The sequence below is a fragment of the Pipistrellus kuhlii genome, unplaced genomic scaffold (assembly GCF_014108245.1).
Source record: "Pipistrellus kuhlii isolate mPipKuh1 unplaced genomic scaffold, mPipKuh1.p scaffold_m20_p_31, whole genome shotgun sequence".
In the NCBI taxonomy this organism is placed as follows: Eukaryota; Metazoa; Chordata; class Mammalia; order Chiroptera; family Vespertilionidae; genus Pipistrellus; species Pipistrellus kuhlii.
Window position 1 is genome coordinate 934469 of NW_023425531.1, and position 26192 is coordinate 960660.

Consider the following 26192-nt stretch of genomic DNA (forward strand, 5'->3'; position numbering starts at 1 on the left):
TGCACATGGGACATTTTTAAAGATAGACCACATATTAGGACATAGGCAAAGTCTCTTCAAATTCAAGAACTTTGAAATCATATCAAGCATCTTCTCAGATCCCAATATCATAATATTATAAATAAACTACAATAAAAACAATAAAATTCAAACACTTGGAGGCTAAATATCATGTTATTAAATAATGATTGGGTTACCAAAGAGATCAAAGAAGAAATAAAAATATTTCTGCAAATAAATGACAAGGAAAACACAACAATCCAAAAATCTATGAGACACAGTGAAAGCAGTCCTAAGGGAAGTTCATAGCATTATAGGCTTACCTCAACCCTCCCCCTCCCCCACCCAACCCGAAAAAAGACCAAGGAAAACGGATAATAAATTATCTAACTCTACAACTTAAAGAATTTGAAAGAGAGCAACAAGAAAATCCTAGAGTGAGCAGAAGGAAGGAAATAATAAAGATCTGAGTGGAAATAAATGACATAGAAACAAACAAAAAAAAAAAGACAAAAAAAAAACTATACAAAAAAATCAATAAAACCAAGTGCTGATTCTTTGAAAGGATCGAGATGAGTAGATTGAAAACCAGTGGTATATCTACACAATGGAATATTATGAGAAGGAACTCTTACCATTCACAACAACGTGGATAGATCTGGAGAGCATTATCCTAAGCGAAATAAGCCAATTGGAGGAAGATAATTATCACATGATCTCACTAATTTGTGGAATATAATGAACAAGGTAAACTGATGAACAAAAATATAACCAGTCATAGAAGCATGTAACAGACCATCCAACCTAAGAGGGAAGGTAGGGGAGGGAAGTAAGTGATCAACCAAAGGACTTGTATGGGTGCATAACCAGTGGACACAGACAGTAGGGGGTGAGGGCATGTGCTGGGGAGCGAGAGTGGTTGGAGAGAAGTCAATGGGGGAAAAGGGGCACTTACTTTAAACAACAAAGAATTTAAATGAAGTGGGGAAAAATAAATCTCATCTCGGGTTGTCTGACAATGGTGCAAGTTGTGGTGTGCTTGTGTTCTGGCTCTTGTGCTCTTGTGGAAAGGGGCGCTTGAGGTCTCACTGGCCTGCACTCACTGTAAGATCCCAGAGTCCATGGCCTGGGAGGAAGGGGGTCTCTGGGCCTGCGGTAGTGTGATTCTGGCCAGTGTGGTGTGACTCTTGCTGGGGTAATGTTACTCTGCAAATCACTGTGAGGGTCCCAGAGCCTGTGATGGTGGGAGGAATGTGTCCTGTAGTCTATGGATGCTACAACGGGGACTCTGGCCAGAGTTATCTCACTTTGCGAATCACAGGGGGAAGGAGGGTAAAAGGGGAGAGGGGACAGGAGCCAGCAGCTGGGAATGCGGGAATCTTGGAGTCTGTAGCGGAAACAGCACAACCTTGACCAGAGAGGCAGCACGGGAGGGGCAAGTCATGGGGTCTGCTGCTGGAGCCTTGTATCCTCAGCTGAAGAGGCACACACTCAGCAACTCATGAGGGGCCCAAAGTCCAGAGGCCTGGGAAGTGGTAGTGGCAGGTTCTACAGCTGAAGCCGTGTACCCTTGCCTGCAGAGATGCACACTCAGCAACTCATCGATAGGCCCAGGATCCAGTGGCCCAGAAAGCAGTATTCTTGGTATCTGTTGCTGGAGCAGCCTGCTTACAGTGTTCAGAATCCAGCCTGGGAGGGGAAGTCGTGGGCCTTGCTGGGATGGGGCAACTGTGGTGGTCAGGAGCCATGAGCCAGGAGGTAGACGTCCTGGGGTCTGCAGGTATGCACTGAGGCAGCATGAACTTGGCTAGGGTGGCTGTGGTGTCCAAGGCAATCTGGGTGGTGGTGAGGCTGGGTTCCTAGTGGAGGCCATTCTCCCCTTCAAAATGGCATGGGCTCCATGCCCGAGGCCCATATCCCAGGGAGTGCCCACAGCAGTGGCAGGGGCTCCCCGTCCATGAGAGCCTGGTCTGCCATCCCCTGAGACTTGAGATATCTGTCTCCCCCAACACACACCACACATGTCCACACACGCCCCTTTCACTCCCTCATTCACAACCTCTCCCTCACTGCTGTCCTGCCAGCTGCCATCTTCTCATCTCCTACAAAGCATCATTAAAAGAGATTGCAGAAAAGCCTGATCAGTGTTGAGAATTGGCCTATGAACCAGTAGGTCATGGGTCAATTCCTGGTCAAGGCACTTGCCCCAGGTTGTGGTCTCGATCACCAGTAGAGGTCATGCAGGAGGCAGCCAATCAGTGATTCTCTGTCATCATTCATGTTTCTATCTCTCTCTCTCCTACTCCCTTCCTCTCTGAAATAAAGAAAAATCTATTTAAAATTTTTTAAAAGGTTGAAAGAGATAGAATTAAATGAGAAGATATTCCATGTTCATGGATTGGAAAAATCAACATAGTTAAATCTACATATAGATTTAATGCAATCCCCATGAAAATCCCAATTCCAGTTTTAAAAGAAATAGAACGAAAACATAATCAGATTTGTAAGGAATCACAAAACAACCCAAGTAGCCAAAGCAATCCTGAGAAAAAAGATGAAGCTGGAGGTATCACAACTACCTGACTTCAAATTATACTAAAGGACAATGATAATCAAATAGCATGGTATTGGCAGAAAAACAGATACACAAAGTAATGTAACAGATTTGGGAGTGCAGAAATAAAACCATATGTATATCGGCAAATAATTTTTTATAAGGAGCCAAAACATACAATGGAGTAAGGAAAGCCTCTTCAATAAATGGTGCTGGGAGAATTGTAAAGATACATGCAAAAGAATGAAAGTAGAATATAGTTTGTCTCCATGTACAAAAATTTATTCTAATGTCCTAGCCCGTGTGGCTCAGTGGATTGAACATCATCCCACATACCAAAAGGTTCCCTGGCCGGGGCACATGCCCAGGTTGTGGGCTCAAGACTCAATAGGGGGTGTGCACGAGGTGGCAGATTGATGATTCTTTCTCATCATGGATGTTTCTATCTTCCTTTCCCCTCCCTTTATGTCTATCTAAAAAAATCAATAAAATCACATTTTAAAAAAAGTTAGAAAATTTACTCAGATGAATAAAAGACCTAAATATACGATCTGAAACAATAAATTATATGGAAGAAAAGATAGGTACTAAATGTATGAGCCTTGGTCTTAGAGAAAATTTTACGAATTTGACCCCAAATCAAGGGAAGTAAAGGCAAAAAGAATGGATGGGACTATATCAAACCAGAAGCTTCTGCACAGCAAAGAAACTGCCAACCAAACAAAAGACAACCAGCAAGATAGAGGAAGATATTTGGAAACAACAGCTCTGACAAGGGGTTAATATCCAAAACATATAAAGAGCTCATACAACTCAACACCAAACAAATAACCCAATTAAGAAATGTGCAGAGAACCTGAACAGACACTTCTCCCAAAAAAACATATAAATGGCCAACAAATATATGCAAAGATGCTCAACTTCACTAGCTATTAGATAAATGCAAATCAAAACTACAATGAAATGCCACCCACACGTGTTAGAGTGGCTATTATAAGCAAGACAAGTAATAAGTGTTGGAGAGGTTTTGTAGAAAAAGGAACCTTCCTTTACTGCCTGTAGAAATGTAAACTGGCACAGCCACTATGGAAACCAGTATGGAGGCTCCTCAAAAATTAAGAATGTGGTCACTGTATAACCCAGCAATGCCATATCTTCTTTATCCAATCATCTATGGAAGAACACTCCAGTTGTTTCCATGCCTTGGCCACGACGAATAAGGCTGCAGTGAATATAGGGGTACATATATCTTTTTTAATAAATGATCTCAGTTTTTTCTTGTGGATATTTATGGGATACTACTCAGCGATAAGAAAAGATGAAATACTTCCGTTTGCAACAAAATGGATGGGTCTTGAAAATATGCTAAGCAAAATAGGTCAGAGAAAGCTAAGAACCATATGATCTCACTCAGATGTGGGTATAAAGTTGAAACTCATAGGCACAGACAATACAATGGTGGTTACCTGAGGGAGGTTCTTTCGAATTAGAGGGCAACGGGTATCAAATACACAGTGATGGGCACACCATGTAATATACAGATCATGTGTCATAAACATGTGATACATGATATCCATATAATGTTAACCCAAGTCACCCCAATACATTTAATTAAAAAAACACACGGGCATGGATACTAAGAAAAGCCAATTGTTGCTACATGTAATTACTCTGTACAATGAATTATGGGGTGGGGAGTGAAAGACAAAATAAAAAGCAAAAAGTGTAATCACAGGAACATATGAGAAAACATGGGAGTGGGCATTTGGAGTGCCAGTGAGGCAACTTTTAAAGAGCGCGGAATTTGGAAACAAGAACCCCAGCTGCTTTGGAGTCTGCCGCCTCCCGCAAACCGCTGAAATGGTCTGTGAAGTGAGAATAATGACACAACCTTGCTTATCTCACTGGTTGCTGAGAATGATGCTGTAAAGGGAAAAGTACCAATTTGAAAAAGAAATGTAGAAAGAAGTCCCAGAGTTGCAAAAGTGCATGTGATGGAGTATGGGAGTAGAATAGAACCAGGAGACAGTTTAAAGGTGGATGGCATGATAGGTTAAGGCATGTAATGAAGAGGAAAAATATTTAAAGAAATAGTTTCTCTTTAGATAAATATTCTACTTTCTGGGAAAGTTGAGAATTAGGATTATTTTTGGGGAAAATACTGATTCTTTTTATGAATTTAAAAAACTTTCCCAAGTGAAAATTAATAATAATAAAGGAAATTACAGTGCATCTGTCTCTGGACTGCCGTTGGAAAAGAAGAAGCAAGTAGGGCTATTATTATTATAATTTTTTTTCTTTTGCAAAATAATTATTCAGTGCTAAATTAATGAGTATTCTGTGCTAAATAAGGACAGGTCTTGCTATTTCCTTCTGTAAGTGTTCTAGCTTCAATTATTTTTGCACTTAGGTCTCACTTGCCTTTATCACTGTCTATTGTGTGTTCCAGTATGTGTTCAAGTTATGCAAATTGAACGTGTATCTCATAGACTACCGCTTCCTGGACACAATGCTGATCTTCATGCTGTTTGGCTGGAGTGCCATCCCCTTAATATATCTGCTGAGCTTCCTGTTTTCTAAAAGTTCTTCTGCCCAAAACGGGCTTTTGTTGATAGTCTTGTTTTCAGGCGTTTTGAGTATGTTCATTGATTCCACATTACAGTCTGGTAAGTGTAAATAAAAGGACATGAAGAAACAATTATGTCCCAGGGTTGGTAATATCCTGAACTTGATGTAAGTCAATAAAAATTACTTTGAGCCTGGCCAGTGTGACTCAAGGGTTGAGCTGAGGTCATGGTCCCAGGGCACATGCTCAGATTATAGTCTCAAATCCCAATAGTCCCATGCAGGAGGCAGCCAATCAACAATTCTCTCTCATCATTGATGTTTCCCTCCCTCTCCCATCCTCTCTGAAATAAATAAAAACTTACTCTAAGAGCCTGTGAACCCACTCCAGGTTTGCTGGAATGGGGTCTTCCTGTTGAAATGATGGGACTGAACCCGATATATGGTTCTTTGACAAGATTCCTCCTCCTTCCCCTCACATCCAGTAACACTAGTACGTGACTTAAGGAACCTGTTTTGCACAAGATTTTGGACATTTTAGGAGCATTTGTTTCTGAAACTCATTTGTCAGAAGCAGAAAACGAGAGTAAATAAAAACAAAAGAGCAGCTTTCTTCTTAAAAGGATAGGCCCTCAGCAAGTTACAATAAATCATATCAAAAACACATTTGACAGTAGACCCTCATTATTTTTTAAAGTGTTATCCTTTATGTTGGGGCACTTTATTTATTTTCTATTTTATTTTATTTTATTTTATTTTAAATATATTTTATTGATTTTTTACAGAGAGGAAGAGAGAGAGCTAGAAACATCAATGAGAGAGAATCATCGATCAGCTGCCTCTTGCACACCCTCCTACTGGGGATGTGCCCACAACCAAGGTACTTGCCCTTGACCGGAATTGAGCCCGGGACCTTTCAGTCCGCAGGCTGACACTCTATCCATTGAGCCAAACTGTTTTTGGCAATGTTGGGGCACTTTATAGTGTGGTGATGAGAGGGAGGAGTGGAGAGGAATCCTGAATTCTTGAGAGAGGCCAATAGTTTCATAGAGGAAAGGTTGTATGGTGCAGCTATTCTTCCCTAACTTAAAGACGCTCAGTAGCCAAATATGATTTTCCAGAAAGAAGAAAAACTGAATGCACCTGACATCCTTACAACCAAGCATTCTCTTTCCTTACCGCACATAAACCTGGCTTCTGCAGTATTCTTACATTTATATTTCCCCCATCCTTCCTTCTCCAACAAGAGTTTGAACTGGCTTGAGCACTTGACCACTTCATTTCTCCCTGTTATCGCAGAGCACAGGCTTCCCGCCTCATTCCCTGTCACAAAAAAGTATTTCACATGAATAAAACTTAAACCTCTGGATAGCAGACAAAAAATGTTAAGAGATATGCCTTAGCACTAATTCTCAAAGCAATCCCAAATTATGGAAAGCGATATCTGTATATGCTGCACAGCTCTTTTAAGAGAAATATTGTGCTAAGTGGGGAAGACTCCCCTTAAAGCATTTGAGTTTGTGAGTTTATATATATAAACACATAGGCACAGACAACATGTGGTGTTAGCCAGAGGAAAAGGGTGGGGGGGGGGGGGGGAAAGGGGAAAGAAATGGGGACAGAAAGATTATCCTTTGAGCAATAGGTGCATGAGGTGGTGTGCAGATGATCTTTTGTTGAGCTGTACACTTGAAACCTGTTTGGTTGCTGAACTAATGTCACCCCAATAAACATCCTATCTAATAAAAGAGTAATATGCAAATTAGACATCACTCCGCTACAAAAATGACAGTGCCCATAGCCACAAGATGGCGGCGCCCAGTGCTCTCAGCCCCACCAGAGTTCCCAAGTCCAGCCCCTCCAGAGTCCCACAGTCTGGCTGGGAGGCACCTGGGGTGTCCAGCCAGGGGTCATGTGGCATGTGCCCACTCCAGTAGTGGATCAAGCCTGGCTGCTCTGTGACCTCTGGAGTGTCTGGGGCTGAGCAGTGAGGCTGGATTTCTTGGGCCTATAGGCCTGGCCAGGGGCCCTGGGGACCAGGTGGACAGGCAGGATCCGCTTACTCCAGTGGCAGATCCAGCCTCTCTGCTCCCAGCCTCTGGCACGTCTGGGCCTGTCAGCCCATCCATGAGACTGGGACACACAAGTGAGCGGGGAGTTGACTCTGGGTCTTCTGGCACAAGGGGACTTGATGCTGTGTTCCAGTTTGTGCTGGCCCAGACTCTGACAGCAGGGAGGAGGAAGTCCCATTCCCACAGAATCAGCCATTTGTCAGACAGCTCTCAGAGGTCTGACAGCCATCTGACAGCAGGGAGGAGGAAGTCCCACCCTTAGAGAATTGATCATTGGTCAGACAGCTCCCTGCCACCTGACAGCCAGAACTCTCATTCACCTGACAGCAAGGAGGTGGGACTATGTCTAAATATCTATTATTGATATGAGGTAGCTCTGCAACTGAAAAAAAGCCAGCAGGGGAGGGCAGTTAGGGGTGACCAGGTTGGAAGAGGAGGGAAGTTGGGAGCAAACAGGCTGGCAGGTAAGCAGTTAGACATCATTCAGGCTGGCATGGGAGTGGTTAGGGGGTGATCAGGCTGGCAAGCAGAAGCGGTTAGACTCAATCAGGAAGGCAGGCAGGCTAGCAGTTGGAAGCCAGTAGTCCTGAATTGTGAGAGGGATGTCCAACTGCCTATTTAGACCTGATCCAGGTGGGATTGGGCCTAAACCGGCAGTCGGACATCCCTCGGGTCTCAGATTGGAGAGGGTGCAGGCTGGGTTGAGTGCAAAGTTTGTGCACCGGGCCTCTAGTACTATTTAATAAAAAGCTAATATGCAAATCAACCGAATGGCAGAATGACTTATCGCTATGACATGTACTGACCACCAGGAGGCAGATGCTCAATGCAGGAGCTGCCACCTGGTGGTCAGTAAACTTCCACAGGGGAACGCCACTCAGCCAAAAGCTGGGTTTGTGGCTGGTGAGTACAGCAGTGGTGGTGGGAACCTCTCCCGCCTCCACAGCAGTGCTAAGGATGTCCAACTGGAGCAGGCCTAAGCCAGCAGTCAGACATCCCCTGAGGGCTCCTGGACTGCGAGAGGGTGCAGGCCAAGCTGAGGGCTCCCCCCTGCCCCCACATGCCGAGTATACAAATTTCATTCACCGGGCCTCTAGTAATAAGAAGAATTTACTGTTTCAGAAAGTTTTTACGTGTCCTTGAAGGCAAGCAAATATTAAAGGTATCTCTGACATGTGCTTATTAACAGAATCTGGTTTTCTTAACTTTACATTTGCTCAGGTAGTGAGTAACACTGAGGTCAGAATAGGAAGCATAAAGCACATGCAACTAAGGTTTTAGTCGCTTCCTATCTAAAATTGGAAGTTAGAGGCCTTCATTATAAGGTTTAACAAAACTTAACTAATGCCACGATAGGACACAGAAAGGAAATTTAGAAAGAAAATTTATAAAATTTGAATTTGGTATTGGAATAAAGAATAGTAATTTCCCTTTTAATTTGTAACCACAGGCAAGTCCACATACTGGTTTGTTTCTTGAAATCATAGTACCTATGTAAGCCAAAAACATAACCTGATCATTTATTTAAAATAACCTCAATTGATTGTGTTCACAGGTGAGTGGCAAAGGTGTACACAATTTCCAGACTTCAAAGTATTCCCACAGTAAATTATCTAGAGAAACAGAGATCCGCTTAAAATTACAAAGGAAAAAACAAAAAAGAAGGACCTAAGAGCAAATGCTACCAGAAAACACAAACTGTAGAATAAGGATCAGCTGGCAGCATTTAAGATTTGAGGATTTTTAGAATAGAATATAAAATATGTATTTTTAAAATATTTAACTAGTAACAGAGTGTCAGGACTATGAACATATAGAACATATTATATACATATATTGCACATATGTGTATACTATAGATACACATGTATGAGCATTATATATATATATATATATATATATATATATATATATATGGAGAGAGAAAGAACAAATAGATTTGAAAAAGATCCAAATAGAATCTTGAAAAATGAAAAAAATAATAATTTAAATAAGTACTTAATAGACAGAAATATCAGAATATTAAACATAATTGAAACAGGTGAAAAGAGAATTGGTGGTTACGGATGAATATAAAAGAGTCATAGTCAGTCTTGCAGCTGATCAACCTGGGTAAATCCCTACTATTGAAATACCAACAGCAATCAAGACTCAACTACAATAAGAGGGTGTACATTCCACTGGGCCCTACAGGACACCTACTACATTAGGCCATGTTACTAAGCCTGTGAGATATATCACCTTTATCTAATACATAGAAAGAAACACAAGGGGGTGGGGAGCTGTTGAAATGAGGAGACAAAGAAACATGTCCCAAATGAAACAAGAGAACAAAAGTCCAGAAAAAGAACTAAATAAAATGGAGACCAGCAAACTACTAGATGCAAAGTTCAAAACACTGGTTATATGGATGCTCGAGGAACTTTGTGAGGACCCCACCAACATAAAAAAGAACCAGTTAGAAATTAAGGCCACACCAGCTGAAATAAAAAATAATTTACAGGGATTCAACAGTAGAGTAGATGAAGCTAAGAATCAGTCAGTAATGTGGAATATAAGGAAGCAAAAACACTCATTCGGAACAGCAAAAAGGAAAAAAAAAAAAAAAAAAGAGGATAGCGTAAGGAATCTATGGGACAACTTCAATCATACCAACATATGTATCATGGGGTGCCAAAAGGAAAAGAGTGAAAGCAAGAAATTGAAAACATATTTGAAATAATGACAGAAGATTTCTGTAACTTGGTGAAGGAATCAGACATAGTAATCCAGGAAGCACAGAAAGTCCCAAACAAAGTTAACCCAAAGAGAGACACATTGAGATATAGCACAATTAAAATGCCAAAAGTTAAATAAAAATTAAAAAAGAGAAAGAGAGAAAGAGAAAGAGAGAGAGAGAGAGAGAGAGAGAGAGAGAGAGAGAGAGAGAGAGAGAGAGAATCTTAAAAGCAGCAAGAGAAAAGCAGTCAGGTATCTATAAGGAAGCATCCATATGACTATCAGCTGATTTCTCAAAAGAAACTTTGTAGGCCAGAAGGGATTGGCAAGAAATATTCAAGGTGAAGAATACCAAGGACCTATAAGCAAGATTACTCTACCCAGAAAAGCTGTCATTCAGAATTGAAGGTCAGATAAAGAACTTTCCAGACAAGAAAAAGCTAAAAGAGTTCATCACCACCAAACCAGTATTACATGAAGTGCAAAGGGTCTTATTTAAGAAGAAACGAAGATCAGAAACAATAAAATGGCAATAAATACATATCTATCAACAATGGAATCAACAAGCAGAACAGAAACAGACTCATAGATACAGATAATTTTTTTTGTTGTTGTTGCCAAATGGGAGCGAGCAAAAATGGCAAAGAGATTACAAAGTACAAATTGATTGTTAAAGAATAGTTATAAGGATATAAAGTACAGCATAGGGAATATAGTCAATAATATTCTAATAACTAGTCATGGTGATGGATAGGTATAGGATTTATTGGGATAATCATGTATTAAATTATGTGATGTCTGGTCACTGGTATACACAAAATTTTTATAAAATACAATTAAAAATAAATAAATAACACTTAAAAAGATGGATGCAAAGGACATATGAGATAACAAGATGGAAAATGTTAAAGAAATGTGAAAAACCATGGAGGATAGAGTGAGGAGATCTCATATATTGGTATATAAAGAATTAGTGGAAGAGGAAGTAGTGTTAGAAAGATAGTGGCTGAGAATTTCCAGAATTATTAAAAGTCAGGCATCCTAAGTTTCAGAAAGCCCATTAAATCATTTTTAAAAATTACTAGCCTATACATATCACCATAAAACTTCAGAACAGCAATGCTAAAAAGATATTTGAAGGAGCCAGAGAGAAAAGTTACATAGGCATGTTTGAATATTCAGTGTAAACACTAAAGGAATATTTTTAAAGTATAATTTCCAAAACACAGTGAAGAAGAAAGGAGAAAATAAATTCAATCACATCCAAAAAGCAAGAGGATAGAAATAAAAATGAAATAAAAATAATAAATAGCAAAGAAATATGATGATAGTAATTAGTCCAAATATATCAGTAGTAAAAATAAATAACAAGATAAAAGTCTTATCAAATAAATGACAAAGACTGCTGTTTTGGATCAATTTTAGCTTTATTCTCTTTATAGGAGATGCTGTTAATAAATAAAGACACAGAAAATAAAAGACTGCAAAAAGATATATTAAACAAGTGCCCACAAAATACTGGTATCAGAAAAAAAAATACTCTTTGATTTAAAAAGTATTACTAGAAATAAAGAGGCTCACTACATGATAGCAGATTCATTTGCATATTAAGTTGTAACAATTACAAAATTTATTTACCTAGTAATATTGTCTAGAAGTATATTTAATCAAAATTTCTAGAGTTACTTGAAATAGGCAAACTATATATCATAGAGGCGATGTTAGCATACCTCTCTTGTAACTAAAGTATTAAGCAGGAAAAGAAATTCAATAAATGATATCTATTGAATAGTGCAGTTAATGAACTTGAGCCAATGAGTATATAGAGAACATAGAATTCCAAACACATGTTTTTAAACACACATGAAGTCTTCACAAAACTGATTAGATGATACTCAATGAAGACTAATTAATGACACATTCAATATCATTTTGCAATTAGAAATTAGTAACAAAAATACACAACTGGGAATTTTAATACAAGTTTTTATATAATTAATAAACCAAAGAGGGAATCATAACATAAATTCGAGAATATTTAGAACTGAAGAATAACATAAATACTGTGCTAGATATTTTATAGCTTTAACTATTACCATGAAGAAAGTTAAAACTTAACAAACTGTCCAACTTAATAAGTTATAAAAAAAAGCATAGTAAACACTTGAAATAATGAGCAAATAACAAAAATCAATCAAATAGAAAACAAATATATAATAGAGAATACCAACAGCCCCATGAATCAGCAGTTGGAAGAATTAATAAAATTTAGTTAAATACATATATATATATATATATATATATATATATATATATATAGAGAGAGAGAGAGAGAGAGAGAGAGAGAGAGAGAGAAAGAGAGAGAGGAAATATATATATGTTTGTTACTGACAAATAAGAGGATATAATAAACAATGTTAGGACAAGTCTAAGAACTTTGAACAAATTGTTATATTTCTAGGAAAAAAAAGAAATTCACTAAATCTCATTTAAGAAGTATTAGAAAATTCAAATTGTACTACAAGAATCTAAGTAGTTAATAGTTTAAATTATTTAAAAAAAGAAAACATAAGGCCTAGATGACTCATTTTGAGTCCTGAATTGTCTTCCAGGTGATACAGAAAAGAATAAGATAACACTTCCAGCCCCTTCTAAAAGACTAGCAAAAGCCTCATGCCAAAAACTGACAAAATAATCATAAACTAATTTCATTCATAAACATAGATTCAAAATTTGTAAATAAAATATTAACAAACAATATTAGAAGGTTGTTTTTTACATTAGAAAAATCTATAAATAAAATTCCCATTTTAATGGGTTAATAGAAGAAACAATTATCTGAATAGATGCAGAAAAATAAATGATACTTGATAAAATTTCTTAGAAAATGGAATTAGGGGAGAAAATGCCTAACTTTATAAAGGGCAAAACTCTATAACTTAATATTTATGACTCACTAAAAGTATTTCCTTTACAAATGAAGAGCTGAATAATGTGACTGCTATTGTCACTTGTGTTAAACATTATACATTAGACTTATTGTCACTTGTGTTAAACATTATACATTATACATTATACATATTTACTTTTCTTCTGCATTGCAGAAGAAAAGTAAATAAAACAAATGCAGAGTGGACAGAAAGGAACTACCATAATTTTAAAACACTACAAACCAAGGAACTGCTACTAGATTATATAAAGCAAATGCTGGGGCTGGAAAATGAGCACATAAAACATGCCTTTGCTGGGAGTCTCTGGGGAAGTGGCATCCCACCCATACACGTCATGTCCCGATGGCCACACCAGGTGTAGAGCAGTTCACAATGTAGTTGATTTATAGTGTGTTCTGAACAGTCAATGCCCATGCTGAACTCAATGATAATTATTTTTAGTAACACATTTTTGTCAGTTTTTTCTCTTTTCTCTTCCCTAAAGAGTCATCATTTTGCCAGATAAGATACTTTGTTTCTCTTCCTCACCTAAGATCTTTCTCTACTCTTTGGAAGAGAAGATACTCATGGTTGCTACAGGGCAAGTCCACAAGATATCAGACTATATCTGAACTGTGAAATATGATAGCCATTAGCCACATGGGGCTTTTTAAACTTAAACTTATTGAAATTAAACACAATTTTAAAATTCAGTTCCATAGCCACACTAGCCCTTTCTAGCCCTCAATAGCCATACTTATATCTGAGCGCAGCCATAGAGCTTTCCATGATTAGATATATTAGATAGTGCTAGTTTATAAAATTAGTGCCACTTTTTGCATTTGTTCAGGTGGACAAAAAGCAGAATTCTCCAATCTGGATCAGTTGTTTGCCTCTGTATCACAGGACGGGATCAGCATGGCTTTGGCACTGCATGGGCACCTCTTCTTGCTCAAAGTGTCTTATGTAAACTTTGTGTTTGGGCCAGCCTGTATCTTCTTCCCCAAGAACGGAATTACCAAAATTTTACAATGTAAATTCATAAGTTAAACATGTTCATATCTCCAGGAATTTAGTCTAATTATTATTCATATCCAATACATTCTTTAGAGAGATACTAGTTACACATCAACTGTTGTTTTTTTTTTTGAAGATTTTCCTACTCTCAAATACATAATAATTTTCCTGTATGTTCTCTACTGGTGAATTCTAGGCTGTATCTCATACTTTTACCTCCCTTATTTATTTGATACAGTTAGAAATGTGGAAAACAGACTATAGCTGTTTTCTGTTCATAATGGTGCCAGGAAGATTTATGCTGGCTTCACTTCATCAGAGAGCTCTTCAGTTTTCAACACAAACTGTCCTTAGGTGTTCTCGACAAACCCATCGGGAAAGAGTGTTCTTCAAGCATAATTATCTGACTTTGGATTCCCTGAGTTTGGTTTGATTATAAATTGGGTGTGGCTCCCTCCCCCCTTACCCCCCAGGGATAGTTCATTTCCTATAATGAAACCCAATCTTATCATCTTTTTAGAAATTAAAGCTATATCAAATTTCACCAAAACCTTCATACTGAGATCGTTGCTGCTTCTTCCCAACTACAATATGGGGAAGTGCTTCAGTAACTATTTTGTTTTCTACGAAATGAAAAAGTTGTGCTCCGCAGAACATCCTCCTGCCGTATTAAACTGTGAAGAAAGTAAGTATCTTGGGAGTCCCTAAGCATCTTGGAAGTTAGTTTCAGGGTCAGCCCATGAGACATGCGGGGTCTGCCCATATTTCAAACGGGTCGGGCTACCTGTATGTAGGTCATTTTAGGAGGCTGGGGAAAAGAACATTTAAATACAATGAGCCTCAAAAGAAAATCCAAGGTAAGTGTGAAGTTGTCATCAGAACTGAGAGCTGCTGACAATCAACCACCTAATAACTTTACATACATTATCCTAAATCTTCACAAACTCAAGCTACCTTTTTAAAGGTCACTCGAGGAAAGTGCTTGTGCCACTCTCACACAGCTTTCCTGGGCTAGAGCTGGGTTTCAAAGCTCTGTTCTTTCCTGTGCGAGTACTTCCTCTCTGACAGGGATGGGGAACATCCGGCCCAGGGTGCCATAGGCCTGCAAAATCACGTGGTCTGGCCCTGCCAAGGCATTAGGGGAGAGTTATTTCAATGTTTGACCAAATACAACAGGCTAATTTTTAAGCTGATAATTTTGTGTGGCCCACAAATGTTGTTATAAATATCCAAGTGGCCCATGGCAGAAAAAAGTTTCTCCCCTCCTGACCTACGGGAAAGACCTCCAGGAAAAGGCTTTGTATTATAATTGTATTATATTTACTTGTATTCCCCCAAACACCATCACCACTCAGAATCACACATTAGTTGGCACATAACTTATTTCAAGGAATGAATTATTTGGGTATCCTATGAATAATTTGGGAGCCCTAGCCAGTTTGGCTCAGTGGATAGAGCATCAGCCTGCAAACTGAAGATGACCCACAGTTTGATTCCAATCAAGAGCATGTACCTCAGTTGCAGGCTCCTCCCTGGCTGGAGCATGACCAGAAGGCAACCAATCAATGTGTGTTTCTCTCACATCAATATTTTTCTCTGTCTTTCCCTGTCTCTTTTCCACTATTAAAAAAATCAATGGAAAAGTATCCTCAGATGAAGATTAAACATAAGCAATAATAATGATAATAATGATAATAATAATAGTAATTTGGAAAGAGGCATTATAGAATTTTTTAGGATCATTTAATTTACCTACATTTTAAAATTTATTGGAGTAAACTTATTCATAATATATTATGGTATTTTAACAATTATAAATTTGGATAGTGATATTGCCATCTACATTGTGATATTCTTAATCTTTCCACTTATTTTTTTCTTGATAAATCTTACCAGAAGTAAAATTTTTATCAGTTATATTAGTCTTTTAAAGAAACGAGCTTTTACATTTATTTATTCTTTCTATTTTATCTTTGTTTTCTAAATTTTTAATTGATATTATTTTCTTTCACATTCTCCATTTTGGGGGATTAATTTTCTAACATCATAAGATGGGTTCTTAAATTATTTATGGTCAGTCTGTTTTCTTTTCACTACTAGGATATCTCTCACTGAGGCTGGGAGGTTTGTATTTTTCTTAATTAGATTCTTTGAACTTCTTGCCTCTGTGATTTGATGTCTCAATATTTTTGGAAAATTCTTATCTTGTGAAGGCAACACTTTTGAGAAGAGCAACTTGAAAGGCTGAACAATCCCTTAGAGGACTGATATATAAAAAGGAGACAAGAGCATAAGTTAAAAGTACTGCAGAAACAAAGGGTTAAAGGGGAACAAGAAAACTTCATACACCCCACCACTAGCAGAAAAAATTTATTAAAGAAATTTTATTTTGACTTACCAACAGAAATAGCTTTCATATAGTAGGCAACCAAGTAATCAATCCCAAGCCATCATCACCACTCCATAACATTGTTGTTTTGATTCTGCAACAGAAAGAGACAACCAAGAGCCATGCAAAGTTGACATGACTATAAAAATATAAAAAAATATATAAGAAATTAATCTGTTAAAAACCATGGAGTCAAATTAATTAAAAATCTACATTTGGTGGGGGTAGGTATGGGGAGGAAATATGGCTAAAGGTTTAGATGCTAGGTGGAGGAAATGGTCTTTAATATACAATTCAATTTCACTTCATATTAGAGATTTTTTTAATGACAGCATCGAGTAGGTATACAAGATAGCAGCAGAAGTTACAAAAGTTCCAAATGGAATTACAGAGGAGTCAGCAGGGAGAAGCCAGGACCCAGTGACCCGAGGCCACAGACAAACTGCTGGGATAAGATACTCTCAGACACATGGGCCTGATGTTGCAACCTGTTGTGCCTGAACCATGGCTCTGGGCTTACCGGTCACGCTGCCGAGGCGAGTGCATGCCCAGAGGCATGGATCTGATTTCCTGACCTGGCAAGCAAACTCAGTGCCAGTGGATGATTGGTCCCGCTGCCTTGACATAGCGCACCTGGCCCTGTCACTCTGACTCAATGACCCCGGACGCAGGGTCCTGCCATCAGAACCCATTGTGCCTGACCCGGTGCCCCCAGATGACCAACCAAGCTGCCTTGAGACCGACCCTGCAGTTATGACCCAGTGTTCCCTGCATCCATGACCTGATGCCCCTGGACATATGGACTTGCCACCATGACCCAGCACACCTAACCTGGCACCTCCAGAAAACAGGACCCACCACTGCCAGCCAATGCGGCCCATCATCCCCAGATGCACAAACCTGCCCCTGAAACTGGCCCACATCACCTGGTGCCCCAGACAACTGGGCAGCTAAAATGGGAAGACAAAGACATAATTCCAAAATATCAGAAAAGGAGGAATCATGAGAAAAGGAATTAAATGAAATTGAGGCAAGCAATTTGTCAGATAAGAACTAAAAGTAATGGTTATAAGGGTGCTCAAACAACTTAGAGAACTACAAGCAACTTAATGAGAACTATAAGGAACCTAATGAGAACTACACCAGTATGAAAAAGAAGTAGAAAATGAATAAGAATCAAGCAAAAGATTCTAACACGGCAGTTGACAGAACTGGAGTGAGGAAGAGAGTGTGAGGGCATGAATGTTTGGACGTGTGTGTGTGTGTGTGTGTGTGTGTGTGTCTGTGTGTCTGTGTGTCTGTGTGTCTGTGTGTGTGTGTATGTGGAACAGGAGTGAGGAAGAGAGTGTGAGTGCGTGAATATTTGGACGTGTGTGTGTATGTGTGTGTGTGTGTGTGTGTGTGTGTGTGAGAGAGAGAGAGAGAGAGAGAGAGAGAGAGAGAGAGAGAGAGAAAGTCTTATGGTGCAGGAGTCTTGGAGTTGGGGGGTTTGGACTCTCCTGACCAAAGAGCCACTGCTATTGTCACAGGCACTCCCTGGGTGTGGCTCTGGCTCAGAAACCATGCCATCTTGAAGAATTTACAAAGTCCTCCTTGGGAAAAGGCTGCAGCCTGCTGCAGAGGCTTGGCACTCAGCCAAGCTGTAGTTGAGGCCCAAAGCCACATGTACCCTGCCTCAAAACCCACACACACGTGTCCCAAGGACAGAACCCAGACTTAATGCATGCCAGCCAAAGACACTGCCAGACAGTGCACCTAAGTGAACACCACCTGGGCCCTGTGTGTGCCCACCACAGGCACCACTGGGGCTGTGCACCTAAGTTAACATCAGCCTGGACACCATTCCAGTCCATGCAGCTAAGTGAACATCAGCCGGAACCTGTGTGCATCTGCCACAAACACCTCCAGGACCAGCTCCATGAGGGAAGGGAGTACTGCTCAGAACAGGGACAATGAAGACCTAACCTCAGGATTGAGGATTCCCTGTCTGCTGGTCTATTAGGTGCTTGAATCTCTCAGACCTCAATCAGGTTGCCCAGAGCCAGAGAGGAACAGTGAATCACACTCACCTGCACCAGAGAAGCTCCCAGGAGGCCCAGGATAGACACACCAAGGACCAGACTCAAGAACATCAGAGCAGCCGAGACCGGTTTGGCTCAATGGATAGAGCATCGACTTGGGGACTGAAGGGTCCCGGGTTCGATTCCGGTCAAGGGCATGTACCTTGGTTGCGGGCATATCCCCAGTAGGGGGTGTGCAAGAGGCAGCTGATTGATGACTCTCTCTCATCAATGTTTCTAACTCTCTATCTCTCTCCCTTCCTCTCTGTACAAAATCAATAAAATATATTTAAAAAAAAAAAAAGAACATCAGAGCAAAATGCAGTGAACAAACAAATTATGTGCCCAAGGATTGTGTGTGTGTGTGTGTGTGTGTGTGTGTGTGTATGTATTTTTTTTGTGTGTGTGTGTGTGTGTTTTTTTTTTTTTTTTGCTTGTTTGGTTTTTTCTCCTTTTTTCCTCTCCTCTTTTTTCTTGCATCTCTCAAATTTCTCTCTTCCCATTGATTCTATTCTACTTTTTTCTATTATTATTAATTTTTCTTATTTTATTTTGTTTTTCTCCTTTTCCCATTTTACTTTTCTATCTATATCTTAACATCTCAATTATTATTATGTTTTAAATTCATTATTATTAATTCACTAGAAGCCTGATGCATGAAGATTCGTGCAAGAACAAGCCTTCCTTCCTCTGGCTGCCAGCACCATCTTTGCTCGGCTGGAGCCACTTTTTGTTCCAGCCCGGAGTTGCCTTTCCACCCTCCTATGCTGCCCAGAAGCCTGAAGCGGCTGGGGTGGGTGGAATGCCTGGCCCTGGCTGCTTGGCACCTATGTATGCAAATTAACCCACCATCTTTGTTGGGTTAATTTGCATTATCAGTCCTGATTAGCTGTGGGCATCACCAAAGTATGGTCAATTTGCATCTTACTCTTTTATTGGTGTAGATTTATTTTTGGTTTCTTTTTTTTTCTTCCTCCTATATTAGCTTTTTAAAAAATATTCCTCCTTGCTTCCAAATAGCCATTTTTGGTCTCCTCCTTTCTCTCATTTTCTTTACAAACTCTCCGAGTCTTAGGTTGAGTGTTTTATAGTATTCTTTTTATATTTTCTTTGCTTTCCTTTCTCTTGTTTTTTCTTCTTAGTTTTCCTGTTGTTGCATTGAGTGCCTTGATTTTCATGGTGTGATTAGTTTGATCCAGTTGGTTCTTATTCTGTTCTGTCAGCACTTGTATGACAGCTGGTATGATGACATTGGGGTTGAATCTCACTGGAAGAAAGTCAGAGGAGATATTTCTCCTACAAATAGGACATCAACAATCAGGACCCAATTACAACAGGAGTGCCCAAATACTATACACAAGAGGCATTCCTAAATATCAAGTGCAGGTGAACAAAGATACTCAAGACACTTTCAACAGAAGGCCATCCCCAAAACACTTGAAGGCATAGCAGTTTTTATCTAATATATAGAAGCAAATACAAAGAGACAGTTACAAGGGAAAAATGAAGAAATAACCCCCAAATGAAGGAGTCTCCAGACAAAGAACTAAATAAAAGAAGGCAAGCAACCTATCACACATAGAGTTCAAAGTAAGGTTATAAAGGTGATTAAGGAGCTTAGTGAAAATTACAAGGAACTCATTGGGAATTAGAGCAGCATGAAAAATGAAATAGAAACCATGAACAAGAACCAGATAGAAATGAAGAATGGTATATATGACACCAGGAACACACTGGAAGGCATTACAAGTAGGTTGGAAGAAACAGAGGATGAAATTAGTGATTTGGAAGACAAGGTAGAAATTAATACCCAAATTAAAGCAGCAAATAGAAGAAAAAATGAAATAGCAGGAAGGTAGCTTAAAGGAGCTCTGGGATAGCATTAAACATAACAACCTCCACATTATAAGAATACCAGGAGGGGAAGAAGGTGAACAAGGAACAGATAACCTATTTAAAGAAATAATGACATAAAATTTCCTTAACCTTGTGAAGGAAAATATCACACAAGTTTAGGGGCCAAAGGGAGTCCCAATAAAAATAAACCCAAAGATACTCTTACTTAGACACATCACAATTAAAATGACAAATGTTAAAGAAACGATTTTAGGGGTAGCAAGAGAGAGACTGAAAATTATCTACAAAGGAGTTCCAATTAGAATGTCAGCTGCCTTTTCAATAGAAACACTTCAGGCCAGAATGGAGTGGAATGAAATATTCAAAGTAATGAAAAACAAGGCTCTAAATCTAAGACTACTGTATCTAGCAAGACTATCATTTAAAATTAGAGGCCTGGTGCACGAAATTCATGCACGGGGGTGGGGGGAGCCTCACCCAGCTCTGACCGCACCCTCTGAAATTTGGGACCCCTAGCTAACCTCTTCACATTAAAAAAAAAAAATTAACTGAAATATCACCTACTCTAAGAAATCCTCTTTGAACAAATGTCTTTACAATCTGTATTCTGTATTAAGTATTTTCATAGTATACCTTTCTTTTTCTTTAACAGCTACTTAGAGTGGATGCAATGTGGTTTTTATTCTTGCATCTGAATTTTTTCTTCTTGCTCTTGTAATAGTAAAGCTTATCCAATTTACACTTTCCCTTCAAGGGCTTATATTTGGTTCAGTTTCTAGTTAGCTCCCTGCTTTTTTTCAAGCAATAAATTTGGGTTGTGATAGTAAGCCTCACTTATAACCAAGCTTATAGGTCTCTCTATCTGAATACTTCTGTAATACTTATCACTTTACCATATCAGAGATTGTGTTCATTTATAGAAAATAACAATAAATGTCACCTGATCATTTGATCTACTAGTAATATTTTATAGCAGGGTGCATTATTCTAGTAATTTAACTATTACAAAACTGAGGCATACAGAAATAAATTATGTCGAACAATAAAGAATGACTCAAATATCAAAGCATAGTACACTTAGGGCCTCCCTGTCCTGTGCCTCAGATATAATAGCATAGTACACATGGAACTCAGCTTCCTTTAAAAGAGAAAGGGATGCCATACTCATGAAGCAGCTGATTTTTATTTAAGGGGCCTCACTTGTTCTGGGCCTTTACAGAAAGGTGAGTAGAGGCTGAGGGAATTTGAGGAAACCCAGAGAGAATTTCCCTCCTAAAAGATTTTGCTAAGCTGGCGCTCTGGACACCAGGCATTTGTCGAATTAAAACCTGGACACACAGCAATAACAGAGGCACTGGTCTTCTACTGCTAATGCATGAGGATCAAACCCCAGCCTGCAGGAACTCACCCTGCAGTCAGGACCAGGCCGCTGGGTAGACCTGGGCTGGTGCTCCTAACTCTGGAAAGAGGGAGACTTCACATGGCTGCAGGCCAGAGGGGAACAGGTCCCTAGTGCAGGTTGGTCAGCAGAGGGCTTCTTTGCCTGGGATTGCAGGGCAGCTTGGCCAGGCTCTGTTCACCCCATGATCACAGGTCAGCTTGGCCTGTTTTGTTCTCCCCATGATTGTGGGCTGGTTCAGCCTGGCCTGTTCACCCTGTGATTGCGGGCAGGTTGTACCCTGGCTCTTCACCCCGTGACCACAGGGTGGCTAGACTTGGCCTGTTTGCCCCATAATTACGGGGTGGCTTGCACCACAGCTCTTTGCCCCACGATTGCAGGATGGCTTGGACCTGGGCAGGTGGTGTGGCAGCTTGGACCTGGGCAGGTGGCAATGCCGCCTGCCCGGGTTCCAGCTGCCTGACGCTGCCTTCCTGGGTCCCCATCGCAGCTTGGATCCACTGGTGGCTTAAGGCGCTAGCCCCCAGCTGCCTGCCCAGGTCCCCAACTCCATCAGACTCATAGGGCTTCTGTCTCTGCTGCCTGCATATGCAAATTTACCTTCCATCTTTGCTGGGTTAATTTACATATCACCCCTGATTAGTTGTGGGGGTAGTGAAGGTATGGTCAATTAGCATTTTTCTTTTCTATTAATATAGTTTGAAGGTGAAATAAAAAGCTTTCCAGACAAAAAAATGTGAAAGGTGTGTATTACCACCAAACCAGCAATGCAGGAAATGTTAAAGGTACTGCTTTAAGAAGAAGAAAATGAGAAAGGATCATAGGAATAAAGAAAATAAAAATGGTGATAATAAATACCTAATAATAATCCTAAATGTAAATGGATTAAATGTTCCAGTCAAAAGACATAGAGTGACAAAATGGAAAAGAAAGCATGACCCATATATTTGCTATCTACAAGAGACCCACCTCAGGATAAAAAATACACACAGACTGAGAGTAAAGGGAAAGAAAAATAATATTCCATGCAAATGGAGTGGGGGAAAAAGGTGGAGTAGTAATACTCATATCTGACAAAATAGACTTCAAAACAAAGGCCATAGCAAGAGAAAAAAAAAAAAAGACACATCCTATATAATAAAAGGCTAATATGCAAATCGACCAAATGGCAGATCCACTGGTTGCTATGACACCCAGTGACCACCAAGGGGCATATGCTTAACACAGGAACTTCCCCTTGGTGGTCAGTGTGCTCTCACAGGGGGAATGCTGCTCAGCCAGAAGCCGGGCAACAGCTGGTGAGTGCAGTGATGGTGCTGGAGCCCCCCCCCCCCCCCCCCACCTCCTTGGCTGTGCTAAGGATGTACAACTGACAGCATAGGCCCACTCCCAGTGAGGAGCAGGCCTAAGCCATCAGTTGTACATCCCCCAAGGGCTCCCATACTGCAAAATGGCACAGGCCTGGCTGAGGATCCCCTTCCCCCAACCCCAAGTACACAACTAGCATGTAACAGGGCTCTAGTAATACATAATATTAAAGGGAATGATTCAACAAGAAAACATAACCCTTGTAAATATGTATGTACCCAATATAGAAATACCCAAGTACATAAAAAACAAAAACACAAAAAAAACCCTCTCAATTGGCTTTAAGAGAGAGATTGATAACAATTATAGTCAAAGTAGCAGATTTTTAAAAATATATTTTATTGATTCTTCACAGAGTGGAAGAGAGAGGGATAGAGAGTTAGAAACATCGATGAGAGAGAATCATCAATCAGCTGCTTCCTGCACACCCCCCACTGGGGATGTGCCCACAACCAAGGTACATGCCCTTGCCCGGAATCGAACCCGGGACCTTTCAGTCTGCAGGCCGATGCTCTATCCACTGAGCCAAACCGGTCCTGGCCAAAGTAGCAGATTTTAACACCCCAATGACATCACTGGATAGATCTTCCAGACAAACAAAATTGACAAGAAAATAGATGCCTTAAAAGACACAGTAGATCAGATAGATGTAACTAATATTTACAGAATACTTCACCCCAAAACAACAGAATATACATTCTGCTCAAGTGCACATGGAACATTCTCCAATATAGGCCATGTGTTAGGGCCCAAAACAAGTCTATACAAATTCAAGAAGATTGATATAATACCAAGAATCTTCTTGGATCACAATGGCATGAAGTTAGAAATTAACTATACCAAAAAAAAAAAAAAAAAAAAAAAAAAAAAAGCTCAAATATATGGAGGCTGAATACCATGGTATTAAATAATGAGATTTAATTATCAATGAGATCAAGCAAGAAAATAAAAATTTCAATGATATCAAGCAAGAAAATAAAAATTTCCTAGGAATAAATGACACTGAACACCGAACCACTCAAAACCTATGGAACATAGCAAAAGCAATCCTGAGAGGGAAGTTTATAGCACTACAAGCATACTACAAGAACCAAGAAGAAGCTTGAGTAAATTATCTAGCCTACAACTAAATGAATTAGAAAGAGAAAAGCAAAAAACAAAAACAAACAAACAAAAAACCCAGAGTAAGTCGAAGGAAGAAAATAATAAAGATCAGAGCAGAAACAAAGACTTAGATTCTAAATAAAAGTTTACAAAAGATCAATGAATCAAAGAGGATGTTCTTTGAAAAGATAAACAAGATCAATGAATCCCTAGCTAGACTCACCAAGAAACAAAGAGAGAGGGCACAAATAAATAAAATCAGAAATGAAAGAGGCAATATAACATCAGACTCCACAGAAATACAAAAGATTGTAAGCAAATACTAAGAACAACTATATGCCAACAAACTAGACACCCTGGGTAAAATGGAAAAATTCCTAGAAGCATACAATTTTCACAAACTGAATCAATAAGAATAAAAAAAAGAAACTTGAGTAAGCCAATAACAACTTGATGAAATTGACTTAGTAATTTAAAAATCACCAGCAATCATAAAATTTGGTCCAAATGGATTTACAGGAGAATTTTTCCAAACATTCAAAGAAGAACTAACACCTATCCTCCAAAAACTATTTTTAAAAATTCAATAGAAAGGAAGACTTCCAAGCTCTTTCTACAAAGCCAGCATTATCCTAATTCCAAAACCAGGTAAAAACACTACAAAGAAAGGAAATTACAGGCCAATATCCCTGATGAACACAAATGCTAAAATCCTCAACAAAATGTTAGCCAAATCAGATCTAGCAGTATATTAAAAAGATTGTACACCAAGATCAAGTTGGATTTATTCTGGGAATACAAAGCTGGTATAATATCTGCAAATCAATAAATGTGACACATCACATAAACAAACTGAAAGATAAAAATCACAGGATTCTATAAATAGATTCAGAAAAAGCATTGGACAAAATCGAGCACTCTTTTTTGTTAAAAAAAAATCTCAGTAATATGGGAATAGAGGGATTATACTTTAACATAATAAACGCCATATATGACAGCCAACAGCCAACAGCCAACAGAATCCTCAACTGAAGGCCAACAGAATACTCAATGCTCAACAACTGAAAGAATTTCAGTTAAGAATGGGAACATGACATGGATGCCAACTTTCACCACTCTTATTCAACATAGTATTTGAATCCCTAGCCACAGAAATAAGATAAGAAGAAATTAAATGCATTCAAATTGTAAAGGGGGAAGTAAAACTATCATTATTTGTAGATGAAATGATATTGTATAAGGAAAATCCTAAAATTTCACAAGGGAACTACTAGACTTAATAAATGAATTTTACAAGGTAGCAAGATACAATATCAACAACTAGAAATCAATGCCATTTTTATACACCAGTCATGAACTCTCATTAAGAGAAACTGGGGGAAAAATACCATTTACCATTGCAATGACAACAAAAATATCTAAGAATGAACTTAACCAAGGCAATAAAAGACCTGTACCTGGAAAATAATAGGACATTGGATAAAGAAATAGAGGAAGAACAAATGCAAATGTATAACATGTTCATGGATTAGAAGAATTAACATCATTAAAATATCTATACTACCCATAGCAGTCTATAGATTCAATGCAATTCCTATTAAAATACCAACAGCATACTTCACAGAACTAAAACAAATACTCCAAAAATTTATATGGAACCATACAAAACCTGAATACCTGTAGCAATTCTGAGAAAGAACAACATCAAAGGGATCACAATATTGGATATCAGACTCTACTACAAAACCATCATAACCAAAACAGCCTGCCACTGGCACAAACACAGGCATTGGATCAGAACACAAACCCCAGAAACTGATCCACATGATTATGATCAATTAATATTTGACAAAGAAGGCAAAAACAATGGAGGGAAGATCATCTTTTTAACAAATGGTATTGGGAAAACTGGACAAATACATGAAAAAAGATGAAACTAGACCACCAACTTACACCACACACAAGAATAAGCTCAAAATGGTCAAATGAATTAAAACCATAAAAATCTTAAAAGAAAAAAGTAGGCAGTGAAATTTCAGACTTTCTCATGTAGCAGAATTTTTGCTGACACACCTTCTAGGACAAAGGAAACTAAGGAGAAAATGAACAAGTGGGACTATATTAAAATGAAAATCTTCTGCATAGCAAAAGAAATGCCA

The 26192-nt window shown here is 39.0% G+C and overlaps 1 protein-coding gene across 1 annotated transcript in view; it reads left to right on the forward strand.

Annotated features, from left to right (window-relative positions):
• The window catches only part of LOC118731566 (phospholipid-transporting ATPase ABCA3), a 246857-nt gene that overhangs the window by 159557 nt on the left and 61108 nt on the right, over positions 1–26192 (forward strand). Inside the window, exons 22-24 of the mRNA XM_045589342.1 lie at positions 5004–5220; positions 14377–14541; positions 14821–14834. Coding sequence (XP_045445298.1) covers positions 5004–5220; positions 14377–14541; positions 14821–14834 — 396 coding nt within the window. The remainder of the gene's footprint in view (positions 1–5003; positions 5221–14376; positions 14542–14820; positions 14835–26192) is intronic.